This window comes from Akebia trifoliata, chromosome 5 (genome assembly GCF_017979445.1).
Source record: "Akebia trifoliata isolate Shusen 1 chromosome 5, ASM1797944v1, whole genome shotgun sequence".
In the NCBI taxonomy this organism is placed as follows: Eukaryota; Viridiplantae; Streptophyta; class Magnoliopsida; order Ranunculales; family Lardizabalaceae; genus Akebia; species Akebia trifoliata.
In genome coordinates, this window is record NC_141379.1 from 21,501,493 (window position 1) to 21,527,846 (window position 26,354).

Genomic DNA, 26,354 nt, shown 5'->3' on the forward strand with positions numbered 1-26,354 from the left:
AAAAACCTCCAAGAAGGAACACTACTGACGACACAACGGTTGTTTCGTTTTTGGTCTGATATCTGATGAGACGAAGCTTTCCTCAACTGGCGATGGTTTCATAGAATAAGTTAGGGTTTTGTCTTCGAGATGGCTTTCGCTAATTTGATGTCGAGCGTTCCCGCGTGTCGTTGTTGTTGTCTCGATGAGCACAAAATTTCAGGTTTAAGGGTTGTGGTTTCTCTCACTAGCACAAGAAACCCCATTTTTTCTAGGGTTTCGTCAAGGTTTTTCTCTCTAGGTTTTCGATCGAGACGATGGAGAGAGATCTTCGTTGGAAGTCGAGGAAGATTGAATGTGACGGAGTTACAGACAACTGTTGAGAATAACGGCCAGATTCGAAGTGGCGTTGGCGTTGAGATTCCTGTTACTTGCTACCAGGTCTGTTATTTTTTAAATCTTCTTTTATGTTGTAATAATGGTTGTGATTTGCTACAATTAATGCGTCTTAAATGATCCCGTCAAAACAAATTTTATCTCACGAGTGTTAGAGAGCTTGTATGAGATCGATATAAATTGAGATTTTACTCTGATATGCTGAAATGCATTTTTAGTTTAATTGCTTGTAGAGGTAAGTTTTGAGTTAGACAGCAATGGCGAAGGAATTTAGGGGTGCTTGGATGCAGAGCTTTGTGCTGGCTATAATTAACCCAGGATGAGAGTGTGTGTGCCTAATTTGGGATCTTAATTCATTATAGTGGTTTTCAACTTGTGGGAGTTTCAGTGAATTTATGATTTGTATGGTTTTACATTGTATGAGGTGCAGGTGCCAGCTAGCTTAGTTGTTAAAGTCAATGGGTGATAAAACCAAGACATTCCTACCAGCAACAAGTTACTGAATTTATTAAAAACAGGCTTGCTGATCAAAGAAAACAAAAAACATGAAGACATGCACTAATTACTAACTACTAACTTGCTTGTTTATCAAAAAAAGAAAAAAAGAAAAAGGAATGTGGGTTGTAATGCTGTCAATGGTCCTTTTGTGCATAGCCAATTTCCCCCATTTTGATAGGTATTTCATTTTCCAAGAGCTTAGAGCCTTCCTACTTTCTCTATAATTGAGGTCCCAGATGGGCTTACTCTTGTATGTCGCCCCTAATGTGATGTTGGGAAGGATTACACTTGACAATCCATGGTGCAAACTAGATTCATTAGAGGTGACATTCCCAACACCCAGAACTTTGCATTTTTTTGAAAATTAAGAGCCAATCCATACATCGCCTCAAAACAACACAAAATGCCGTCGATAGATGTCAATTGCTCACTTGACACATTAAGGAAAACTAACATATCGTTCATGAATTGTAAATGGGATAAAATAAGGCTTCCCTTGCCCAAGATAAAACTTGGCAAGTTTGCATTGACTACAACCCTCACTATCATCTTGTGTGGCGCCTCCATAGCCATATGGATCCCTTTGCCTCAAACCTCTAGAGTTTTGGAAGAGGTCAGTAGCCACAAGGGCTCCCATTGACTAACATGGAGACAAACATAGAGGATGAACTTAATAATCCAAAATAATCTTTGGCCTATGGAGATATGCCTAGAAGTTATCTAAAAAATCTCTCAGTAAAAGTATGATAAAAATCTCTCACTAAGAAATATTATGCCATTCTTTGATCCATGCCATACTTTACAGTTCTCCAACCTGTTCCCTATGGTTCTTAACAATCTACTCACATCACCCAACTCCCACTTGTTGAAAGATCTCCTGAAACCAAACTTCTATGCCACCTCATCCTTCCCTATCATAAAACATGAAGACATAAGTTCTTTCATCTGAAAAATACCAAAACAACTTGGAAATTGCTCCTTTAATGGCCTTTCCTATAACAATTGTCCTCCCAATAATGGATCCTATTTCCTATTCCAACCTTGACACGCACCTTTTTCCTTAAGCAATGAAAGATTTTAAGCACCTCTTTCCCCACTCCACACCCATACGAACTATTGGCTCCTCTACTTTTGCACTCGTGGTACTCCACCCCGAACTTTTTTGGCAATCACCCTCTTCTACCCCAAATCTCCAGAGCTACTTTCCTAACAATGCCGAGCTTATCCTCCCCAACTTCCTAAATCCAAGTCTGCCTTGGTTTTTAGGTATATAAATCCATTGCCAACCAACCTTATGGTCTTTCTACCTTCCTTGTCATGCTAGAGAAAATCACGAAACAACTTATCAAGCTTCACCTCCACACTGTGAGGAATTGTGAATGAGGAGAGAAAATAGATCGGAATACTCGCCGAAGTAATCTTTATTGATGTAGATAGGCTTGTCGACACTTATCGCAATACCTATGATCAAGTTAAGATGCGTCGAAGAAAGAAATTAACAACATTTATTGAGTCAAATCAGTCAAAATCGAGACAACTCGGTTTGATTGAGTCAACTTGATCCAATCTTTGATCGGTTCTCAAGACCTAGTCCAACTTCTCTTAGGACTCTTTCTTTTATTGAGTTTTTTTTTTTTTAGATTGTTTAAGTAGTCTTAGTTTCTATTTTAATTTTAGAAAGTTTCTTTTCTAGGTTAGTTTTTGATTCATTTTATATTTAAAATTCATTTGTATTTTTTAAGTTATAATTAAAAGTCCTTTTAGATATTCAAATTGAGTTCTAATAGGATTAGAAGGTTAGTAAAATGTTATAGATAGACAAGGAAGTTATTTTTTAGTATTTTAGAAGGTTTCTAAGTTGTTATGGAGTTATGTATATAAGGAGTTCCAATAAACAAATTCAGTGAGTTAGTTTTCTTGAAGATTGATTAATAAAAGAAAAAAGAAGAGACTTTTCTTCTCTTTATTTATTTTTTTGGGCGTAAGAGTCCGATATTGGTTCTCAATTTTAGTGTTTGCGATTGATTCCATCAATCTCAAATCTAAATTAAAGTTTCTAGTCTGTTTTGCTCAACATATAGATTCTTCGTTACTCCTAGTTCTTGAGATTTCACCATAGAACCATATTTTTAACATAAACTCTAGGTTTGTGTGTTCTACCCTATATCATTTATCAATGTTACTTTCCTTCCCTTGCATAATTATGACACTTTCCATGAACTTTGCCTCACTCTCTCACTCACTCAATCACCGGATCCTAGATACTTTTGCTATTGAATATAGTCCCCAAGGGTAAATGCAGATACATGATTAGAAGAGAACTCACTTGAAAATCAAATGAGGCCGCTAACAAGTCCAGGCAAGAGGTCTCCCCCACCCAAACACCTTTCTTTTACAATTTATTGGTAGACCTAAAATTGCTCCAAAGGAACCCAAAATCCTACTCAAAACACACAATTGACTCAGAAAAGAGTCAAGAAATACTAATGTTCCTCTTTATTCTTTTTTTCCCCATCACAATCGCCGACTAGAGCTTTGACAAAGTGTATATACTTCAAGCAAGCTTTCGTTGCATTAACGACTCGTAAGATCATTCACAACTTGAAATCGAGATACAAAACTAGGTAAAGAGCAAAGTAGAGCCGACGTATCAAGGATTTCCAACAAGGAACACCAATGGTTGCCTACTTAACCTAGAGGTCTGACGAAGCATAGATACTTAGCTAAAAAAGATAGAGAGAAAAGTTAAATTAATTACAAAGCCCTAATTAGGTTTTAAAGGTGATTACATAGTCTAACAAGTAGAAAAGACTAAAAAGGACAAAAGAAAAAAAGCTAATAGATTAGAGTTATTCAACACTCCCCCTCAAGTTGGTGCGTGGATATCGGCAACACCTAACTTGGACAAGACACCTTCAAAGGCAGTTTTGCTAACACCTTTAGTAAGAATATCGACAAGTTGTTGAGATGCAGGAACCAAGGGAGTACAAATCTACCCATAGACAATCTTCTCTCTAATGAAATGTCGATCAACATGCTTTGTTTTGTCATGTTGAACCGGATTTGCTATTATGTTGATAGCTGATTTATATCATAATATAATGAAAAATGGGTTGTCACAGGAAGACATAAATCAGCTAGAAAGGTCTTGAGCCACAACAACTCACATACTCCAAGTGCCATAGCTCTGTACTCTGACTCAACACTAAAGAGAGAAATCACATCCTGCTTCTTATTGCATCAAGTTACCAAGTTGCCATCAACTTTAGTACAATGCCCAAAAGTGAACCGTTTATCAGTCATTGGACCAGCATAATCTGCATTAGTCCATGCCTCAACGTGAAGATGACCATGATTATTGAATAAAATACCTCGATCAAGATATCTAAGAATACGATAGGCAACAGTAAGATGAGATGTGTGAGGAGAGTAAATAAATTGACTTACAACATTAACAGCATAGGCAATGTCGGGACGAGTTATAGACAAGTAGATCAATTTTCCCACAAGATGCTGATACTGGTCAATATCTTGAAGATCCCATATACTTCACTCTTGTGTTTCATGAGATAGACTCAAGTGGTACGACTATGGTCATCGATGAACAGGACAAAGTAGCGAAAACTAAGAGTGGATGTGATGGGGGAAGAACTGCACACATCAGAATGTATTAGATCAACAGAGCAGGTGCAGTAGTATTCATACTAATAGAATAAGGAGAACGAACATGTTTAACTAATTGACAAGTTTCACAAGAAAAATGAAGTAAATTGGCATTATTAAATAAAGTAGGGAATATGTGTTTCAAATATCTAAAGGAAATATGGCCTAAGTGTAAGTGCCAACGCAATATAAGTGCCTTATTTGATTGACTGCAACTACTAAGTTGAGATACAGAATGAGTGCTAGGTAAAACAGGTTAGGGCTGTCAACAGATGCTTATCGGATCGGATACAGCAATATCTGAATTTGAATCTGAAATTTTTATCTGATATTTAAATTCGAATTCGAATTCGGTGGATGTTCTAAAACTTTATCTGAATTCGAATTCAATTATCCTATCGGATATCGGATAAAATATCCGTATAGAATTCGAATAATTTGTATTTTAAAAAAACACAAATTTTCCTTTATCCAATTGATTTTTTATTATAAAAAAAACCTATTATATATTATACTATGTATATAATAAATAAATAAATAAATAAAATAAAATATATTATATTATTTATATAAAAAATAAATCAAATAAAACAATATATATTATATATTATTTCGAATCAGATATTATCGGATTTGAAATGTTAATATCCGAATTTGTATCCGATAAGGATTCGAATATATAAAACTATTTGAATTTGAATATGATATTCGAAATTTTCGAATAATATCTAATTTTTCGAATTCGAATCGGATTCAAATTTTCGACTATCCATTGACACCCCTAAAACAGGTGCGCCCTGCACTTCATGTCTAGTACTAATCGTCCTCTTCGATTCCAGATTCTGAAAGACACAATAAGAGGGATAAAAGATTACACTACAATTCAAATATTTAGTAATATTGCTAACAAAAATAAGATTAATAGTAAGTTGAGGAACATGCAATGTATTAGTTAAGAATAAAGAGTGTGTAATAGACAAATGACATCGACCAACGATAGTAAATAAAAAACCATCAGCAAGGTGAACCTTGGGATGACTAGAACAAAAAACTATAGGTTTTGAACAGGGAGGATGTACCGGTCATGTTATCTAAGGCATCAGAATCAATGATCCATGGTGAGGAGGTGGTGGAAACACTATGTTCAGATGCAAAGGTTCTTAAGTGAGTGAAAGTAGAGACCGGCTAAGATGAAGTCTCGATATGATTGAAGAATTTCCTGAACTTGTCAAGCTCAACTTAGAATATAGATATCGAATCCGATGAGGAAGTAGTAACGGATGGGATTGCCTGATCAGAAGTCTACTGAAAGACTATATGAGCTGAGGATTGTTGATACAGTTGACGTTGCTAATTAAGACGACCATGAAGCGCATAGCAACGAACTTTCACCTAACCCAATTTTCCACAATGATCATACTTATGTTGTTGATGGATAGGCAGAGACTTACTAGGACGCTGTGAAGAAGGTATGAGAGCAAACATAGTAGAGTGGTTTCTAGAAGAGTGGGGTAGGACAGCTGTACGACGACTCTCATTAGCTAAGACATAAGAATACGCAGTTTGTACGGACGAAAAGGGATCTATACCCAATAAATGAACTTTCGCATACTCAAACTCATCCTGGAGACTGGCTAGAAATTGAAAAACTCGATTTTTATCCAAAATCGACGCATATAATGCCTCATCAAGAGGGTCCTTCCAAGCATAGGATGCGGAATAGAAGGTCAAGTCTTCTTATCGAGTACATAGATGTGATATATAGGTGGTGATTGAGTGTCACTTTGTGAAAGATGGGAAATCTCACGCTCTAAGTTAAAGATCTGGACATTGTTTTGTCATTACGAGTAAATATTCTTCGCAGAATCCCATATCTGTTTTGTAGTCTTGGAGAACATAAAATTAGCAGCAATGTGTGGTTGTATAGATGTAACCAGCTAAGAACGGACCATCGAGTCATTAGCAAACCATTAGGTAAGTAGTATCATTCGATGCAGGTTGTTTGTCTGCCTTTGTTAGGTAATCGATCTTTCCTTTTCTACCAACAAACATTTCAACCGATCGTGCCCAAAAAAGATAATTAGGACTATCTAATTTTTTTTTTTTTTTGATAAGTATAAAATTAAATAAATGAAGAAAAGATGAGAGGGAGGCTGAGATAGCCCCCAAACAACACGAGAGAGCCAGCACAGAACGAAAGAAGATGAAAATTAAAATACACGGCTGAGAGCTAACTGTCACAAATGGTATCCCAATTAAATAAGAAATCTTGGAAGTGTACTCCCTCAAAAGCTTTGTTCATCTTTGACCAAAGGAATAGAAACCCAATAATCTCTAACGTCACTGTGTGGGACGAGCTGTCCTTGCTATGAAATATCTTGTTGTTGCGTTCTTTCCAACGACCCCAAGCAATGGCCGATGGAAGGATAGCCCAAAGATGCCTCTTTCTAGAAGAAAAGATATTCAAACTCCGATCCTTTAAAAGATTAAAAAAAAAATAAAGGAAGAACCCAATCCACCTAAAATCGGGATAAAAAGAACATCCAAATAGCATGGGAGAAAGAACAATGTATAAGAATGTGATTAACAAACTCCCCATCCCTCAAACAAAGAAAACAAAAATTTGGAGTGACCCAACCCCTTCTGATCAAATTATCCAAGGTGAGGATTCTACCCAAAGAGGCAAGCCATACAAAGAAAGACACTTTAGAAGGAATAAGAGCGGACCAAATAACAGAAGGAAATGAAGAAACCTCACATAACGGGAGCAAACAATTATAGAAAGACTTGACAGAAAATTTCTTATCCTTAGCCTTAAACCATTCTCTCTTGTCCTGTTCATTTTCACTGAATTGGATCGAATTAAGGAGACCTAGAAGAGATGTAACCTCCGTCAATTCTCAATCATTGAAGTTCTTTCTAAATCCTAGATCTCAAGAGTCTGTGTTCCCGTCCCGAATTAGACACTGTCTAACTGAGTTATTTTTTTTCAAAGAGCAAGCGGACAAGGATGGGAATTGAGTAGACAAAGATGAAGTTCCACACCACAAGTCCTCCCAAAATCTAACCTTGTCCCCCAACCCCACGTTGAATCTAATTTCCCTATCAAACTTATGAACACCCTTTAAAATACCTCTCCACACACTGCACCCATAAGTTCCTCTGGCCTCGTCACTATACTAACCAAATCTCTTTTCTCCATATTTAGTCTGAACCACTCTCCTCCACAAGTTGTCTCTTTCTTATCAAAATCTCCAAAGCCACTTGCCTAGGAGAGCTTTATTAGTTATTCTTAGCCCTCTAATCCCCAAACCTCCATACTTTTTAGGAGTGCAAACCACCTTCCACTTCACCAAATAATACTTCCTACCACCATACTTCTTAGGACTATCTAATTTCAATGTTGTAATTTGAATGCGTGGAAAGTCGGTCAAATGCTATCACTATTACCAGTGACTGAGAAAAATGTCTCAGAGGTCACCAAAGAGTAGATGTGCTTTCGTTTGAAGAGAGTTCAAAAAAGAAACTAATCGCAACACCCTTAAGGTGGCAATACACGATCGGAAGAGACATGGAAGGTGATCAAACACTGCTGTAGGTGACCCAAACGACCATCAACTCAATCGTAGGGCACCAATGAGCAGTTCTGCTGCTGCCGTAAACCTTAACCAGGGGTTCAGTGGTTGTCACGTGCCCTAGAAACTCCCAAACAGCAGCTTGCTGTTGTCACAACCCTCAAACAGTAAGTCTGCTGTGATCGCAGCCCTCAAACAACCATCAATTTGGTCTGACATCCACTAAATAGCACCCTGATGTTGCCGTAGCCTACTAACAATGGCTTGACAGCCTTAAAATAGCAACTGTTGTTGCCGTAGTCCCCCAAACAGCACACTGCTGTTATAGCAGCCCACTAAGATGGCCTGACAATCACAAAAAATAGCACCTGCTGTTGCCGCGGCCCAATAAACAGCACCTGCTGTTGCTGCAGCTCTTTAGAGTGGCTACGCTGCTGCCATAAGGCTTCAAGAAAGTCTCAAAACCCTATCGCATGGTGCAATTAGGGTGTGGAGCAAAAAACCCCCGTAGGGATGATGTCATTATTGAAGGCGAGAGGTGTTGAAGATAGGTTTAAGGAGGAAGAGGACGAAGGAGTAGCAACAAGGAGGCAAAGATTGGGGAGGACGATGGATGTAGGCTTTGATACCAAGTTAAAAAAGATAGAGAGAAAAGTTAAATTAATTACAAATCCCTAATTAGGCTTTAAAGGTGATTACATGGTCTAACAAGTGGAAAAGATTAAAAAGGGCAAAAAACAAACAAAACTAATAGAATAGAGTTATTCAACATACTTGAAGCGATCTTCTAGGCCCTAGTGCTTCATCTAGTGGCATTTTCCATTTAGTCGATTGGTCTTGATAGGATTTTAACACTGATGATGTCATTGCTTGGGGGCATTTTTCTTGTAGACTTACTAATGCACGATGATGAGGGGAGAAAAGAAAATATGGGATTTAGGGAATTTGATTTAGGATTTGGGCGACAATAGGACATGGGTTTTCAAAATCCCAATAAACGTAAAACACAAAGCTTTTTAATTATCACATTTTGAAATTACGATTAGGGGAAGATTTAGGGTATTTGGATTAGATTTGGAAAAGAGATTAATGAAGTAAGGATTAGAGAAAGTGGGGAAGGATTAAGGGTAGAATAAAATGGGGTTTGTAGGTTTCAAGAATCAAGAAAGGGGTTTAAAGATTCAAGAATCCAAGACTTCAAAGAAGTCAAGTATTAAGAATTAAAGATTTCTTGAAAAATCAAGAAAACAAAGTTTGTGGGTTGGATGTTTGAAATGATTAGAGGGTTCTTGATGGTTTCTTAATCTCTCACAAATAAACAAAAGAAGATAGAGGATAAGAAGAGAATTAAAGAAAAAAATGATATTTACCTTGGAATCACCCTAATGATTTCAATGACATAAACCATGTTGAATGTATCAACATTCAAAAGAAAACAAAGATATTTGTAATTTTGTTTATTCCATTCATTCTCTCAATAAACCCTAATACATTTTATAAATAAGAAAAATCAACCAAGAGTCCTAATAAAATTAAAATACTACATAACATAACCTAATTTTCATAATTTTCTCTTTCTTAATTTTTCAACTTTCATAAATTTAAATGAAAGATAAACTAAAGGTACTAAACTGTCCCTAAATATTATACTAAGACTATGGGCTAATAAAATATGGAAATAAACAAAAAATAAAACAACTCAAAACTAAAAAAATAACTAATCTAAAATAATTTCAAATGACAAAACAATAAATCTAGACTCAATTAAGTGAAAACCTAAATAGTTACAAAATTTTCATCTGAACTCTTGATCGTGGACTTGATTTGCGTTCCGCATTACTTATAGTTCTTATGCAAAGGCAATGGTGAATGATTCAATCATCTTTGGATTCATTGGTCTTTTACCTAAGACATTTGGATCCATTTTATTTCTTTCTCCACGTCCAATGGACTTTCAGTAGTTGCATTTTAGTTGTTTCTCAAAGTTGACAGTCTTTGACATTTACTGCAAAAGAATCTTTTGTTCATTGGTCTCTTTTGTTGTTTGTTGGGGCATCTGGAAGGGTCGAAAGAGTCATATTTTTCTTGGGAAGGAGAACTTTATTCTTGAGGTATTATTATCATTGTAGGCATCATTTTCTATTGGTGCTAAGCCTTTGATGAATTTAAGGGTGTCTTCTTTCAAGATTTTCTTTCCAAGTTGGAGATCATATGTAAGGTGTGAAGTAATGTGTGGGCTATCATTTCCATGTCAGAATAACTATGATTCATTACAGTGTCATTTGGGTTCTCTATTTTATTGCAAATTAAATGGATTTCAGCATCTTGTAGGTTAGGTTAGAAACGTTCATTTTTCTTTCCTTTTTGTTTTACCTCTATTTTTTTCCCCAATGTGTTAGAATCTGATTTTTGGTAAATTATTATTATATTAGTTTATTTGTTTCCTGTGTTATTACTTCAATTTCAGCACTGTTCTGAGGTGTTTATTATGCCTAAACTTGACAATAATGATTAGAAGCAACTAATCTTCTTGCTATGGATATTGGATAATGCTTATTAGTAATGATGAAGTGTATTGTTGCTGAGCTTTGAGGCAGCTTGCTTTCTCAGTTCATAGTTGTTTGGTGGTTTGAGTTTCTCCATCAGGCAAGATTTGGTTCAACTTTCATTAGAGAAGATAGCTGACTTTTTGGATATGTCGCTTTTTTTAATCTTTGGAACCTTGACCCCCATTAAATTGAAATTTTGGGTGAATGCTATGGGTTTTTGTTTTTTTGTTTTGTTTTTTGCTTAAGGAGATTGTCGATTTAATATAAAATAGAAGTTTAGGCACTGGTGCACCCCTTCTGATGTTACAAACTTTTCTGTGTTTTTCTGGTTTTAATTCCAAATTGTGTGTCAAATTTACTGTCTTGCAGATTATTGGTGTTCCTGATAAATCGGAGAAGGATGAGATTGTCAAGTCAGTGATGGATTTGAAAAATGCAGAGGTCGAAGAAGGGTACACCTTGGATGCTGTTGTATCTCGCCAGGTAGTAAGAAGCATGTTGTAGTATTTTCATCTGATTAATGCAGTTCATTTCTGGAGATGTAGCACTGAGCTGATTCTTTGTTGTTGGTGATGGTTTTTTGTTTGTTCTCCTATATAAAGGAGCTTTTGATGGATGTCAGGGATAAGCTCCTTTTTGAACCAGAATATGCTGGTAATGTAAGGGACAAGGTTCCACCTAAATCTTCTCTTCGTATTCCATGGTCTTGGTTGCCTGGTGCTCTCTGTCTCCTTCAAGAGGTACTTTTCTGAATTGTGATTTATTTGTTGTACATTATTCTTCCCGAAGAAATATGATTGGGTTTTGCCTATACAGGTTGGAGAAGAGAAATTGGTTCTTGAAATTGGCCGAGCAGCTCTACAACATCTGGATGCTAAGCCATACATTCATGATTTTCTTCTCTCCATGGCACTAGCTGAGGTAAGACAAATAAGCAAGAGGTAAAGAATTCTTTTATAAGTTCTTTTGGCAGTATTGTTATTCCTTCCTTTCTCACTATAGGTATTTCTTTGAAGTGTGCGATTGCTAAGATCGGGTTTGAGAGAAACAAAGTATCCCAAGGATTTGAAGCTCTTGCTCGTGCTCAATATTTACTCCGAAGCAAAATTTCATTAGGGAAAATGCCATTGTTATCGCAGGTATAATCATTCTCTAGACTTTCTCCACCAATTTATTCGTCTGAGGCTTAGTAACAAAATTTGGATTCCGTAATAATTCGGTGGGGCTTCAATTCGGATAAATTCGTAAAAAAATCGGGAAATATTAAACAACGATTTTAGATTTGTTACCAAAATTCATAGTCCTCAACCCCCCACAAAAAACCTGATCTTGTTCTTGAGATATGAATGTTGAAGAAAATACAATCTAGAGGTTGAAGGGTAATTTTTTTACCATATTTCACCATCAGTCAATAAGACTTTGATTAATCTACCCAGTAGTATACATGGTACATGATGGGGGTGACTATTAGATGGGTCTCACATGTAAGCACCTTCCACCCTAGAAAAAAGGACAAAAAAAGAAGATAGTTTAGGTGATCGTAATCATCTGATCTGTGAAACAATTATTGGAAGAAAATCGATTGCTCAGATGTTTCAGACCATTCTCTCCAATCATCATCATCACCATCAAGGCATTATCCCAAAGATGGTTAGGAAGGATGAAAGAAAGGTCGATTGGTTAGGATGGATGAAAAAATAAGGCCAAATGGTTAGGATCTTGTGATCCTCTTTTGTTTAACCAAAGATCTCCTATGTAGGATCTGTTGGCAAACTGTCCTTGATTCTTAATCACTATTTAGATTTGCTCCTTCATTGATTTCTTAGAATAATTTGATTGGGGGTGAGTTTTAGATTGAAGAATCATTGGAGGAACTTGCACCTGCTTGCACACTGGAACTACTAGGCATGCCTCACACACCTGAAAATGCTGAACGGAGACGTGGGGCAATTGCTGCCCTGCGTGAATTGCTCAGACAGGGCCTTGATGTGGAAACCTCGTGCCGAGTCCAAGACTGGCCATGCTTTTTGAGCCAGGCACTGAATAAGCTCATGGCTACTGAAATTGTCGATCTTCTTCCATGGGATGACTTAGCTGTTGCTCGCAAGAACAAGAAATCACTTGAGTCGCAGAATCAAAGGGTTATAATTGATTTCAGTTGTTTTTACATGGCAATGATTGCCCATATAGCTCTTGGATTTTCAAGCAAGCAAATGGACCTGGTATTTCCTTCCCCCTTGTATGCTTGTAGTTCTATTGGCAGGAAACTTTTGAAAATCTGACCATGTTTTTCTTTGTTTTTGAAACATATATACTTTAAGGGTGTGTTTGGAAGTGGTTTGGATTTAGATTTGAAGTTGATTGGAGTTGGAGTTCATTCTAACTCCTTAAATGAACTCCAGTGTTTGGGTTCCTGTAGGAATTCAGTCGATGAATTGTTCGCATTTGATTTATCTGATATGACTCTTCTATTACTTAGAAAATTTTGTCGAAGTCAATATATTCGACCGAGTCAGCTGGGGGTTTTACATTTTGATAAAATAACTAATTTTTGATAATTTAAATATTTATTATCTTAAATAAATATGATTTTGTAATAAAACTGTCACGCCCCGAAATCCCAACATGAATCCCTATGATTCATCAGTCAGAATCTCGAGGTGTGAGGTAATCAAACACACAACCTGATAGAACATTCACAATTACTAATACTTATAGAAAGAAAATATACGCAGCGGAATAAACATTTAACTAACATCTATACGAGAGTCTAGAGTAAGCGGAAACAATCATCAAACACTGATATCATCCAAGTCCTCAGTCTCATAATATATGAAATTACAAAAATTTCTAAGACTAACATGTCTCTTATCTACAACTAAAAACCGTTAGGATCCTTTACTAGTCCTCAAAGACATGATGGCGGTAAGACATTAATCTGATCATCCTCGGGGACCTCCTCAAAATTCTCCTCAAATAACGGCTCCTCAAGAGCTGAATAATCTGAAATGTGAAGGATATGGTGAGTAACAAGGGAATGTTACTCAGCAGGATGAACGCCGTTTTAACATCGAGTCATACATGCACGAGTAATCATCATAATAATTAAATGATGCAAGTTTTCATAATGTAACATACGATAAATGTCTAAGCATATTCAGTAAACAGTTATAATAACTTTAATCTATCATATTCAGTCATTTAAAGTAACATATGCATATTTTAAATGAAAACATCTATCAATCATTACAAAATAGGGAAAAGATACATAATAAGAACACGACAGTGTAATCGATAAGAGAGCAGAGGAACACGTCGATATAATCGCCTCGGCTATGGCAATACGATATTCCAAACTTAACCTCTGATGTGGAATCTCATCGTTATAATCTGATTTTGTGGCCGGTCTAGCATACAACGGTTGGATGACCATTTATCCGGCTCAGACTGGCCGTTGACCAAGAACCCAGTACTGAGTTCAACTAACGGTGAGGTCGACCGTTTGACGACTACAAACTAAAAGTGATCACTAACTAGCCCAGGAGACCCCTCGCGTCTAAGCCTATCAAGAGGCAATGCATGTGAACCCCGCCTAGCTCTACACTATACAGAGACCGCCTTTACACAGAACGTTCCCTAGGAAATAAGTAGGAGAAATTCCCGGATTTCATAAGCTGTAATATGCTCTAAGGTATCCCATACTACCGAAGAGTATATGACATCTAGCGTTATCCTAGATTGACTCGCCACTTCCGGATACACAGCAACGCGTCACTTTTTATGGGTTTTCTACAAATCTTTATTGGTAAACAAAATAATTTATTTTGTATATAATATATCATTTCTTGTAATCGAAAATACAAACAAAGTCTGGTAGTGTCCTCCAGTGACAGTTATCTGTCATTTCCATCCATCAACCATTCCATCCCTCTATCTATCTATCACGTTTTATGTGGCATGACCACTACGTAGAAATGGAGGCACTGTTCCATCTATCAGTCGAGAACATACGTTCTCTTTATCCATCCATCAATTAAATCGATCAATCTATCATCTAATTTCCTACATATCTATCAAAGTAATTTCACCTTTAAAGTAATTCGAAATCCATAGAGCATCAACCAATTCCATTCGATGGTTTTGGTTGAGTCGAACGACTCGAAAACAAAGATAAAACCATTAGATGTAAAAGCTGGAAATCTGTGAAAATTTGACTAAGTGTTGAAAAAATGATTTTTCAAAGTCGAAATTTAAAACGGGTTATTTATTTATTTATTTATTAAAGAACTTAAAGTAATACTTAACTGTTTTTAATGAAATAAAGGTAGGAAATGGGTATACATACTATATATGGAAGTAACAAAAAAAAAAAAAATAGAACCAAACTCAACATTCATATACTTTCCGAATTGTTGATTTTTCGTCGAAACTCGACCAAAATCGATCCAAATATTATACCAACTATAAAATGCTTATATTACATCAAATGAACTAAAACTAATCATAAATAAGCATGCAAACATGATTCAAATTGTTCAAATATGTATAAACTTAATGAAACGATCAATTTATCGACAATCGCATGGATTTTCTATGAAATTATCGCACAACTAGAAGGTAGAAGGGAAGGTAACCTACTTCAAGCTATATTCAACGGTTGAACGGAGTTTAAAATTGCTTCCGGCCAATCTCTTAATTTTTCTTCTCGCGAAAATCGGATTTCTTTGTGTTCACGCGTAACCCTCGGCGAGAGGAATAACTTTCCTTCCTGCGGCTAAGCTCGGATTGTTCTCGTTTGGTGTAGATCTAAGTTTCAAATATCGAGAGAAAATGGTTGAGATTTGTTTGGAGAGGAGAATAAAAAAAATCTGATTTTTCTAATAGAATTCAGATATTTATATAACTTAAGTTGGGACATACTTGTCATTTTGAGAATTGTTTTTCCCGAATGTCGAATTAGACAAACGTATACTCTATTTCGGGTGATTTTTCGACACAAATCTAATGGTATGATCAGTTTCTTCAAATTACGTCTCTAAAGTGTCGTTTACCTGTTGGGAAAATATCTAATGCGAAACTAGATGATTTGATAACTTGTTCAATCGACTTCAGATTTAGGCATGCTTATAGGCTAAAATATGTTTCTCGATCCTTCTAAATTTATTGGTGAAGTTAATTTTTCTCAAATATTAAAAATTAAGAATCCATACTTTTAAATCAATGCATGGATCTAAATTTTTTCCTCGAGATACATTTTAAGATTTTCAGGTCATTACAAAACACATTCTAATCTAGGGTTTAAAATGGGTTGGGTTTGGGCTGGATCTCAGTATATCCATATCCATATCCAGATCCAGATCTAGAGTTTTAATTCGGATCTATATCCGAATTCGTATCCGACTCGGATCTTATTAGCTAAAACCATATCCAAACTATATTGATTACACTAAATCCAGATTCCGATCCGACTTAATTACTTGATTTGGGTCGGATGGTTTTGGACTGTTCAACACTTTTTTTGGTATATTTATTTTCTGTTTGCTATATTATTCTATTTTACTATTATAATTTATTAATTTTATAAGAATTCTTGTTCTATTAAAGTAGTAGATAAAATATATTTTGAAAAATAAAAAAATAATTTTCGAAGCAATATATCATTTGTATCTAGGCGTATATGGAGATGGATCCGTATTTGACCCGGATCCTACTCAGGTTAAGGGACATCAACCCATATTTTTTTTTGGATTTACTCCTAGGGTCTAAACCCGCTAAATTTGGATTCATATCATCACTTGGTTTTCGGGTAAAATCTGATCCCCATTTTATGTCTTATTCTAATCATCTTATTTTATTAGAAAAATATAATTATTTGAATAGGAATCTAGATTGTAAATAATGTAAAGTGAGTTAAATGATTTATATACTAGATGACTCAGGTGAGTCAACTCGATTTTTGAGATTAAGGATTTGTGCTTGGATTTGTAAATCCCACCAACATAAGTGGGAGTTGACTCCTTTAAAAATGGGAGTCGAGGGGCTTCTTGGAGTTGCAATTCCATGGAATTGGTGAACCAAACAACCAATTAGAATTTTAGTGTGGAAGTTGTAATTCCCAACTCCCACCAACTACCATTTCCAAACATACCCTAATTTCTTTTATGAAGTTAAGTGTAAGTCCCTCCCTGAACTGCATTTATTTTTCTCCAAAAAAGGAGGAACCCAAAAGCATAAAAATAAAGGAGAAAAGCTGAAGACCTGACCTATTAAAATTTTTTTGGGGGGGGGGGGGGGAGGAGAGGTTACCTGTCTCACTTGTTGTGGCTCTAAATAATGCTGTGTGGCACACTCTTTTGTCCCATTTCTTTGTCGTCTCTTGGTGAAACCAGCATACCATAAATCAGGCTTTGTAAACAGGCTATGGGTGTAAAAGATTTGATCAAGTTCACGATGAAAAAATACTCAAATTTAACAACTAGAAATCATCAATCAGGCTGGTTTTGTTGTGCTAATAAAGAGTTTACCAGTCTCACTTGTTGTGGCTCTAAATAATGCTGTGTGGCACACTCTTTCGTCCCATTTCTTTGGTCATCTCTTGGTGAAATGAGCATACCATAAATCAGGCTTTGTAAACAGGCTATGGGTGTAAAAGATTTGATCAAGTTCACGACAAAAAAATACTCTAATTTAACAACTAGGAATCATCAATCAGGCTGGTTTTGTTGTGCTAATAAAGAGTTGGGCGTGCATTTATGGGGTCAGTGGGCATGAAGAGTATGCCATGTGGCACTCTTAAGCACGCCCAACACACTATCTAGTGCTAGAGAAAAATAACTTTGGTTTCCTAAAAATAAAGAACATGTGAGAATTTTGACTGATAAATTCCTGAGATTCTGATTCTTGATTTCACGTAACTTGTTGCACTATTGGTATGTGTTGTACAGATTAACAGAGCTAAGATCATTTGTGAGTGTTTGGTAGCTTCGGAAGGTATTGATTTGAAATTTGAGGAAGCTCTTTGCTCTTTTCTTCTTGGGCAGGTACATTTTACTGTTTTTTTTTTCTTTCTTTACCTATATAAGAATCTTTAGAAAATAAGTATTGGGTTCTCAGGGTGCTGAAGTGGCAGCTGCTGAAAAGCTTCGAGAGCTTGAAATTAATTCACAGAATTTTGTATCGACTTTTTCTGGAAAAGAAGTCAATAGAGATTCTGGTGTAAATCCATCATTGGTATGTAATATAATATTCATGTCTTCATTTCATATTTGGATATTGTAGCCTATTTTGACCTGTGAACCACACTACTGGGATACAATGATCTCTTTTTATCAAGAAAACTAATTTTCAGTTCAGAATATTGATTCTCACTTCTGCTTCTAAATCATGTTTCTATTCTCTTGTCGCCTTTATTACCGGTTGACTCTTGATACATATTAGATAGTTAGCATTCACTAAGAATTATTTGTGATTTATGTGCTTTAGTGGCATAAGTGACATGAATCTTTTATAATAAAAGGAGGATAATAATGAGAGGCACCCCTTGATGGTGGGACCCCACAGCATCATCATCAGTTGGTGCATGTGCTCATTGATCATTTCCAATCAACAGCCTTTCCCTTTGATGGGTAACTCTGAAAATTGGACTGATCAAAACTTCCCAAGTTCCTAACCATCCAAACTAATTATATCCGTTCTTTCTTCCAAATTTCCAAAAAATAAAAGTGCTCGGATAATCAGGGTTGCGCAGTGGTGATGGTTTTGATGTTGGGTGCTTGTGTTACCATCCATGGTGCCATCTCACACTATTCTTCCTCTGATGAAAAACTTGACTGCTATTCCTTGGACTTCGTTTTTTACTAGCCTCAAGGTTGATATTGTCTTATGCCAGAAGACCTGCTGAAATTGACCAGGAAATGTGGCTTAAGGATAGCGTGCTTGGTCTGTTTCCAGATACATGTGACTGTTCTCCAACTTTGGTGAGTATTTTTATGCTGTTTGAAACTTATCAAAAAGACCTTTTGATGGGAAACTATAGTTGAGATCATACACAATTTCTGCAGGCCAATTTTTTCATGGGCGAGAAGAGAACTCTTAATAGGGGTACCAAACAGAGTAAAGTAACTCCGAAGACTGTCCCAAGTGTGAACCACAGACCATCGTCCTTTGTTCTTCCACCCAACAATGTAGGTTCTATGGAACCACTTCCACATTTGAACTCCACCAGACATCTTGGGGTGGCCGTAAAGCAGTTAGCTCCAGCTAATTTGCCGAGTCCGTTGACTGCAGCCAAGATGAGTAGTGGTAGCAGTGCTGCTGTGCCATCTGTTCAACTAAAGAGAAACCTTGGAGCACACCATAAGAAGGTTTGGGAAACCTGGTCAATCCCGGGTGATGTGATGGGGAAGATCACTTTAGTTACAGTAGTAGGATGCTTTGTGTTCATTACATTTAAGCTGTTTGACATGCAATTTGGGCAGACTAGGAGGTTGTCTCGATTGCGTTTTGCTAAACCTAAGACAGACGATAGCTCACTTGCTTGGACCATGGATGCTTCTTTGGATCACAAAGCTGGTCAGGCTTGTATTGGTGGGAATAACATTGGTGGAACACTCAGGAAGCTATTCGTATTGTTTGAGAAGAAGCTCAGGCATTTCCCAGATGAAGGAAGTATACAAAGTTCATTACCTGTCGACAATCTCTTGCCTTATAATAATGCGTTAGTCAAGAGACAAATGCCTGTCGAAGAAGCTGAAGCCCTTGTACAACAATGGCAAGCCATCAAATCTGAAGCTCTTGGACCCGATCATCAAGTCCAGAGTCTTTCTGAGGTCCTTTCTGAATCAATGCTTGCTCAGGTAAATGTACAGATTCGTTGGACATATTAGATTTTTAATTTTACCTTATGGGCTGCCTTGAAAAATCAATCAATTCTTCATTAAATTTCATCATTTCTGATCCACACCTTCCAGTACTGCACACAGGCAAGGTAATGAATCAAGCAAATGACCCAAATATCTGATAAAATATGGACTCCTTCAATAAATGATATTGAAGAAAACAAGATCAATTTATCAGATGGTCTTAATCATCCAATTGAGTTTAAAATGTCTAAAGTCAGAATCAATTGCATGATTCTGACTTCTGACCACATGGAAGTGGGGGAGGTCCAATTGGAGCTACATTCTCTAGGAGTCCGATTAGCCTTACTAATTTTGTAAGATTTAAACTCTTACTAAGGGTTGTTAACCTCACCTTGTGGTGTCCAAAAACATGATCCGATCCCACAGGGGGTTGCAGAGGACAAAATTCTATGTACTTTGAATAAAAAAATTATTTTTCACTGTTGAATTTTAATTTTAAATTTGGGAGTTCCGTGGAAGTTCAGTATCTGTCAATTTTCAAAACCTTGGATCAAGCCCCAATTTTTTCATCTGAGTTTTTCCATGAAATCTAGAGGGCTGTAGTGTTGGATTGCCAATGTGGCAATCCATTTGAGTAAAACGACCCTTAGTAAGACTTAAAATCTAAGGAAAGTGTTTTTCATTATCTAATAGTACTTTTTTATGTTCTGTTTAAATTCATGGGAGAGTTTTCTCTTTGTGTGTGTGTGTGTTTGGTGGACAGTGGCAAGCTTTGGCTGGATCAGCAAAAGCCAGGTCGTGTTTTTGGAGATTCGTTCTGCTACAATTGTCTGTGGTGCGGGCTGACATTATGTCGGATGGTATTGGTGGGGAGACGGCAGAAATCGAGGCTCTTATGGAAGAAGCAGCAGAGCTTGTTGATGAATCACAGCCCAAGAACCCAAACTACTATAGGTAACTCTGAAAATAAAAATTTCTTTCAGGCATATTATAAAACTCTTATTCATTTATTTGATTTTGATTTTGATTTTGATTGTTATTGCAGCACTTACAAAATACGATATGTTCTGAAAAGACAGTATGATGGTTCATGGAGATTCTGTGGATGGGGTGTAACTCCAACATGATTCTTTCAACTTTTGAAGATATGTATTAGCCATGGCCTAACTATCCTGCACAGCTGGGCCTGTTCATTCTTTTCCTCGTCGAAGGTTATTCCTCCTCTCAATCATGAAGATTTGGGCTACTACTTGCAAAGGCATGTGTGGCACGGCACCGTATCATTCGGTGATCTGTGGATCGAAATTAAGAGCAATGGCTATTTGTTGTGAACACTTAATTTTTACTCATCAAATCGTAGATAAATCTACTAATTCCAAAAGCCTTTCTCATGTACCTATAGATAATTGGTGCTGTTATTGCCCAGTTCATTGTGTGAAGTATGAAATACATGGGCCATTTATATCGGGTTTTCCCAGCAAAGCTTACAGACAATGTGAATTTGTTCAGAATCACCCAAATTTGGTCTGGATCAACAACGTCCATTCAGATCTTTTTGTACGCACCTATAATAAAAAAGAAAGATCTTTGGACATAAATTTACAATATAAACTCAAATATACTTGTCTTTTGCACAAATAAAATAAAATTCAATACACAATTAAAAAAAAAAAAAAAAGATTATTATTGACAAAACTTGTTCTAGTTCCGTTCACAAGCTGTAGTACTACATGTAAGGCTTAAAAATCTGAATTACGTACGTTATCAATTCTGGAGAACATCCAAAATGATCCCACCAATCAGCTAAAAATTGTCACAAATTCACAACAAATATATATTTACTCATGAGGAGAAAATTGAAAAATATATATTAATAAAATACACGTGACCTAGTTAGATTAACTTAGATCGATCAATATTTGAAGATAGTGTGGCATCTGATTAGGAGACCCATACAAAGGTTTAAAATCTCATTTCGTTCCATTTCATTTTTTCCAAAAATCAAAACAATGCCGAAACATTATCAAAGTATTCTGAAACATTCCAATACATAAATTTAAAAAAGTATAGAAGTCTTTAAGAAGAGACCTAAATCAAGGGGCATGACATTCGTTTAAAAACACAGGTATCTTAAATATTAAAAAAATTGTGAAGGGAAGTTGTATAAATGAGTCAGTCTTGACGAGAAGACCGAGATCAAGGGAACTTATCACCTTGAGAACTCGGGTTTGTCGCTCTTAACTCCCAAATATCAAACCAGAAGAAGAAGAGGAAAAAGAAGACGGGAAGGAGCTTAACTGAACTCCGGCGGCACAACTCCGATGATCTAGGTTTCTCTCTCTCTCTCTCTCTCACTTTGGATCTGTAATTCGATTTGTCACTCTCAATTTTTTTTTTTTTTTGTATTCTCAAGTTTGTATCTATTTATTTTAGACGAAACATTTCAATACAAATCGAAATACTGACCGATCAATATTAGATTCTTGCATGTTTCATCCCAACAAGTAAAAATTCCGAAACAATTCGTACAAAACACGAAATGAGACGAAATTTTAAACCATGGCAACTACAGGAACTTATGAAAATTATTGTGGATGATTTATCATGTAGTTGTGTAAGATAGATTTCTATCGTGCAAGGGAAGGGCCTTAAAAGAACATGTATTATGATATATATATATTTGATAATTATACCTATAGGCAGTAGACCGGGCCCTAATCTGGGCTTCATCAAATTGATAGATTATGGTCTTCTCCAAATTAATGCTCATATTCCGTTTATCGGTCCGAATTGCCATTAAGCCAACCACTCGGGATTTTATATTATGATATATTATAATATTACTCTTATTTTTAATAACTAATAGATATTTAATTATCACATAATTATTACTTTAATTCTATCTATTAGTGATTATTTTTTTTTATAATAAATTTTCCTTAATTCTATAATTAATGATTAAAATATATTGTAAAATTATTTTATTATGTTACTAATTTCTTATTAACAATATTTTAATATTAATAATAAAAATAAAAATTGTTATAATATATTAGTTATTATAATATTATAATATCATTAATTGATAATTAAATAATATTAAATTATTATTACTTTAATTCTGTTATTAATCTTGTTGTATAATGTTACTAATTTTTTATTAAGAAAATTTTAATGTGATATATGACATTAACATAAAATAATAGTATTTTATTAATATTTTAACATAATATTAATAATATAAACAAACAAATAAATAATAAATAAAATTAAAAGTGTGCTCCATTTTAGAAGTGGCGCTTGAAGAGGCGGTTTTAGACTAGGGATGAAGATCAAGACCAAATGAGGGGGGAGGGCATGTTGGCATGAAAAGTGGTACCTAGGCAACAATACATGTGTCGATTTGGGTGAAGGTAATTTTGTCATAAAAAATAGATTTTTTGAAAGAGTAGTGATAATTTGACTACTCGACGTGATATACTCAATCCATTGCTTGACGTGACAAGTTCGGGAATCATAGATCTATGCTTCTTGAGGTACACATTTCCCTTAAGATACACATTTTTATGTGGAAGTGCAGTCGTGTATCTCGTGGAACACAGATCCATGGTTGCCAAACTTGTCACGTCAGGTAATCGATTGAGTTCGCTACATGGGATAGTCAGATTGTCACGATTCTTTCTGTAAATAATCTTGAAGAATTGCATTTTAAATGACAGTTTCCAAAGGACAGTCCAACAGTTGTCCCTTTGCTTTTTTTTTTTTTTTTAAGGATTTTGTCAAAGCCCTCCCTAAGGGTAAAGGTGTAATAAATATTCTTTGAAGATTGTAATAAAAGGATATTTTCTATAAAAATGAATTTTGAAGGGCATTTTCAATACAAAATTCAATTTCCAAAGTGTATTTATTGCATTTTAACGTGTGTCCTAACAAAACCCTTAAAGGATTTTGTTAGAGTGTTCCCCAAGGGCACACGTTAAAGTGCAATAAATACATTTTGGAAATTGGAATGAGAGGGTACTTCGATAAAAACTAATTTTTTAAGATCATTTTTGGTAGAAAATTCAATTTTCAAATTGTATTTATTACACTTTAGCGACTGCACAAGACCTTATTTTAAAAAAAATGAAAATATTAAAAATATTATTATCAATAATTGTAAATTAATTCAATAATTTATCAATAATTTTTTGTCTAATAAACAAGGAAATTAATAATTTTTTTTATCCATATAGGTGGTGCTGCAATGGATCGGATGTGGGTCAAATGAAGTGTATATTTGTATCTTTGTCCAACTCCATATCCTGTTATAATTATCTGATTTTTTACTTACTTTTGTTAAGGATGTTCATATTGGACTATTTATGTAATTTTTTAAAAGACATCTGTATCCAACTTGTACTAAAATTTCAAGTTGGGATAAATTATTGTGGGCAATGGTGTTTGAACTCAAGACCTCTCCCTTTTTGGAGGGAGGCCTTGCCCATTACGCCAAATCAAATATATATATACTCATTGTGAAGATGATGGAATGACTTTAATTGGGTTATACATATATCTTATTGTGAAATTTTTGTATTAAACTAAGATGAACTGATATTCGGACTTGATAAGTTGTGTATCCATATTTGACGCTAGATAAAATAAATATGGTTAAATTTAACTCGGAGAAAAAATAAAAATTGTACCATGCCCGAATACCTCAGATCGATTGAGTTGGGTAAGCGGGTATTATCCGACCCATTGCTATCCCTACATATGTCAGGATGAAAGTTTGTTTGTATAAAAAAAAAAAAAAAAAACCGTTGAGGGAATATCGTTAAGAGTCAAGAACAAACCTATTGTTATTGTAGTAATACTCGATCGATCGATTGATCTGAAATTCTGAATGCAGAAATTTCCATCTCTTAGTAGAAACCCAAATCATGTATATAACTCCTTAATCTATGTGCTTGATCACTGCAAATCAATGGTAGAATTAAAGCAAATTCACGCTTCAATCATCTCTTTGGGCCTCTCCGATGACTACTCTATTGCATTGCGAATTCTATCTTTCTCTGCCATCTCCAATAATGGTGATATCGATTACTCTTATCAAGTCTTTCGTCATCTCTCGAATCCTACCATCTTCAATTGGAACACAATCATAAGGGGCTACTCAAGAAGTAACAATCCAAACCGTTCCATCTCCGTTTTCAATCAAATGTTGCGAATTGGCATTTCGCCGGATCATCTAACCTTCCCTTTTCTAGCCAAGGCTTGTGCTCGCTTGTCTTCTCTCCGGCTTGGGTTAGCGCTACATAGCTGCATTGCTAAGGCTGGGTTCGAATTTGATCTATTCGTTCGGAATTCTTTGATACACATGTATGCTACTTGTGGGGAAATAATTTCTTCCAGGAAGTTGTTCGATGAAATGCCTCGAAGAAACTTGGTTTCATGGAATTCGATGGTTGATGGGTATGCAAAGTGCGGTGACATGGTTTCATCTCGTGAATTGTTTGAATCAATGAAGGAAAGGGATGTTGTTTCTTGGAGCTCTTTGATTGATGGGTATGTCAAAGGCGGTTACCATAGAGAGGCCTTATCCATCTTCAATATGATGCGGCTCAAAGGGCCGAAAGCTAATGAGGTTACCATGGTGAGCGTGTTGTGTGCTTGTGCCCATCTTGGTGCACTCGAACAAGGGAGGAAGATGCATGAGTACGTGAACGACAATGGGTTGCCCTTAACTCTAGTGTTACGAACATCCCTAGTGGACATGTATGCCAAATGTGGGTCGATAGACGAGGCTCTAAATGTGTTCCGTGGGGTCAGTGTGGATCGGATGGATGTGTTGATTTGGAATGCGATGATTGGAGGTCTCGCAACACATGGATTGGTTAAAGAGTCCCTTGCATTATTTACAGAGATGCAGAGTGCGAGGATTGTGCCGGATGAGATCACGTACTTGTGCTTATTGAGTGCTTGTGCTCATGGAGGATTAGTAGAAGAAGCTTGGCGCTTCTTCAAGTCTCTTGGTTCACACAGAATGACACCTATGCTTGAGCATTATGCTTGCATGGTGGATGTTTTAGGTCGTGCAGGTTGTTTGGACGAAGCTTATGAGTTCTTGAACAAAATGCCGGTGGAACCAACGGCTTCAATGTTAGGTGCTCTACTTAGTGGGTGTAGGAACCATGGAAGATTAGATCTTGGAGAGATTGTGGGCAAAAAACTTATCGAGTTGGAGCCCGATCACGATGGTAGATACATTGGTTTGTCAAACGTATATGCAGTTGCGAGACGATGGGATGAAGCCAAGACAATGAGAAAAGCCATGGAGAAGAGAGGGGTTAAGAAGTCTCCTGGGTTTAGCTCTGTAGAGGTGGGTGGGGTCCTACATAGGTTCATTGCTCATGATAAAACACATCCTCAGACAATACAAATGTATTTGATGTTGAAAGATATAACAGAGAAAATGAGATTGGATGGTGATTATCAGACTCAAGAATATGATTAGTCATTTGTATGATATCTTAAGCCAATTAATCCTTCCTCCTTGGATTTGAAGGCATGGTTTTACCTTTTAATCATTATTTTCGTCATTTCTAAGATTTAGGTTAGCTAAAGGAATCATGATCGTGTATTCGATTCATGTCTTCTCTAAGAAATCATCAGTCATACTGATTTTTTGAGTCCCCAAAGATTTGCCATAAGGGTTGTATCTAAGGGTGTCAAGTATCCGATGTAACCGAAACCAATTAATCGGTTATGGGTCTACCGTCATGGACCGATCGTGTTAGACTTTGGTTCTTGGTAGCCATCTTAAGGACCCAAAAAGAATCAGGTCTTCT

The 26,354-nt window shown here is 36.0% G+C and overlaps 2 protein-coding genes across 2 annotated transcripts; both read left to right on the forward strand.

Moving 5' to 3' along the window:
- LOC147401643 (plastid division protein CDP1, chloroplastic-like) lies at positions 1-21,015 on the forward strand. The gene is made up of 12 exons (XM_086442992.1): positions 1-420; positions 11,030-11,143; positions 11,263-11,400; positions 11,477-11,581; positions 11,677-11,799; positions 12,514-12,882; positions 17,605-17,700; positions 17,774-17,890; positions 18,571-18,636; positions 18,721-19,515; positions 20,285-20,475; positions 20,567-21,015. The coding sequence occupies exons 1-12, from the start codon at positions 130-132 to the stop codon at positions 20,646-20,648; spliced, it is 2,487 nt and encodes an 828-aa protein (XP_086299118.1). The 5' UTR covers positions 1-129; the 3' UTR covers positions 20,649-21,015.
- Positions 21,016-24,299: 3,284 nt separating this feature from the next.
- LOC147401644 (pentatricopeptide repeat-containing protein At5g08305-like) lies at positions 24,300-26,074 on the forward strand. The gene has a single exon (XM_086442993.1). It carries the CDS (start codon positions 24,410-24,412, stop codon positions 26,018-26,020), a length of 1,611 nt encoding a protein of 536 aa, XP_086299119.1. The 5' UTR covers positions 24,300-24,409; the 3' UTR covers positions 26,021-26,074.
- Positions 26,075-26,354: the final 280 nt, after the last annotated feature.

What these genes read in the sequence shown, in the direction of transcription:
- LOC147401644 (XM_086442993.1), top strand. Translation starts at nt 24,410, where the DNA reads ATGCAGAAATTTCCATCTCTTAGTAGAAACCCAAATCATGTATATAAC.
- LOC147401643 (XM_086442992.1), top strand. Translation starts at nt 130, where the DNA reads ATGGCTTTCGCTAATTTGATGTCGAGCGTTCCCGCGTGTCGTTGTTGT. An exon ending in CTCTCTGTCTCCTTCAAGAG is followed by an intron (nt 11,401 to 11,476) that starts GTACTTTTCTGA and finishes TTGCCTATACAG; the next exon opens with GTTGGAGAAGAGAAATTGGT. An exon ending in CTGGTGTAAATCCATCATTG is followed by an intron (nt 17,891 to 18,570) that starts GTATGTAATATA and finishes GAAATTGACCAG; the next exon opens with GAAATGTGGCTTAAGGATAG.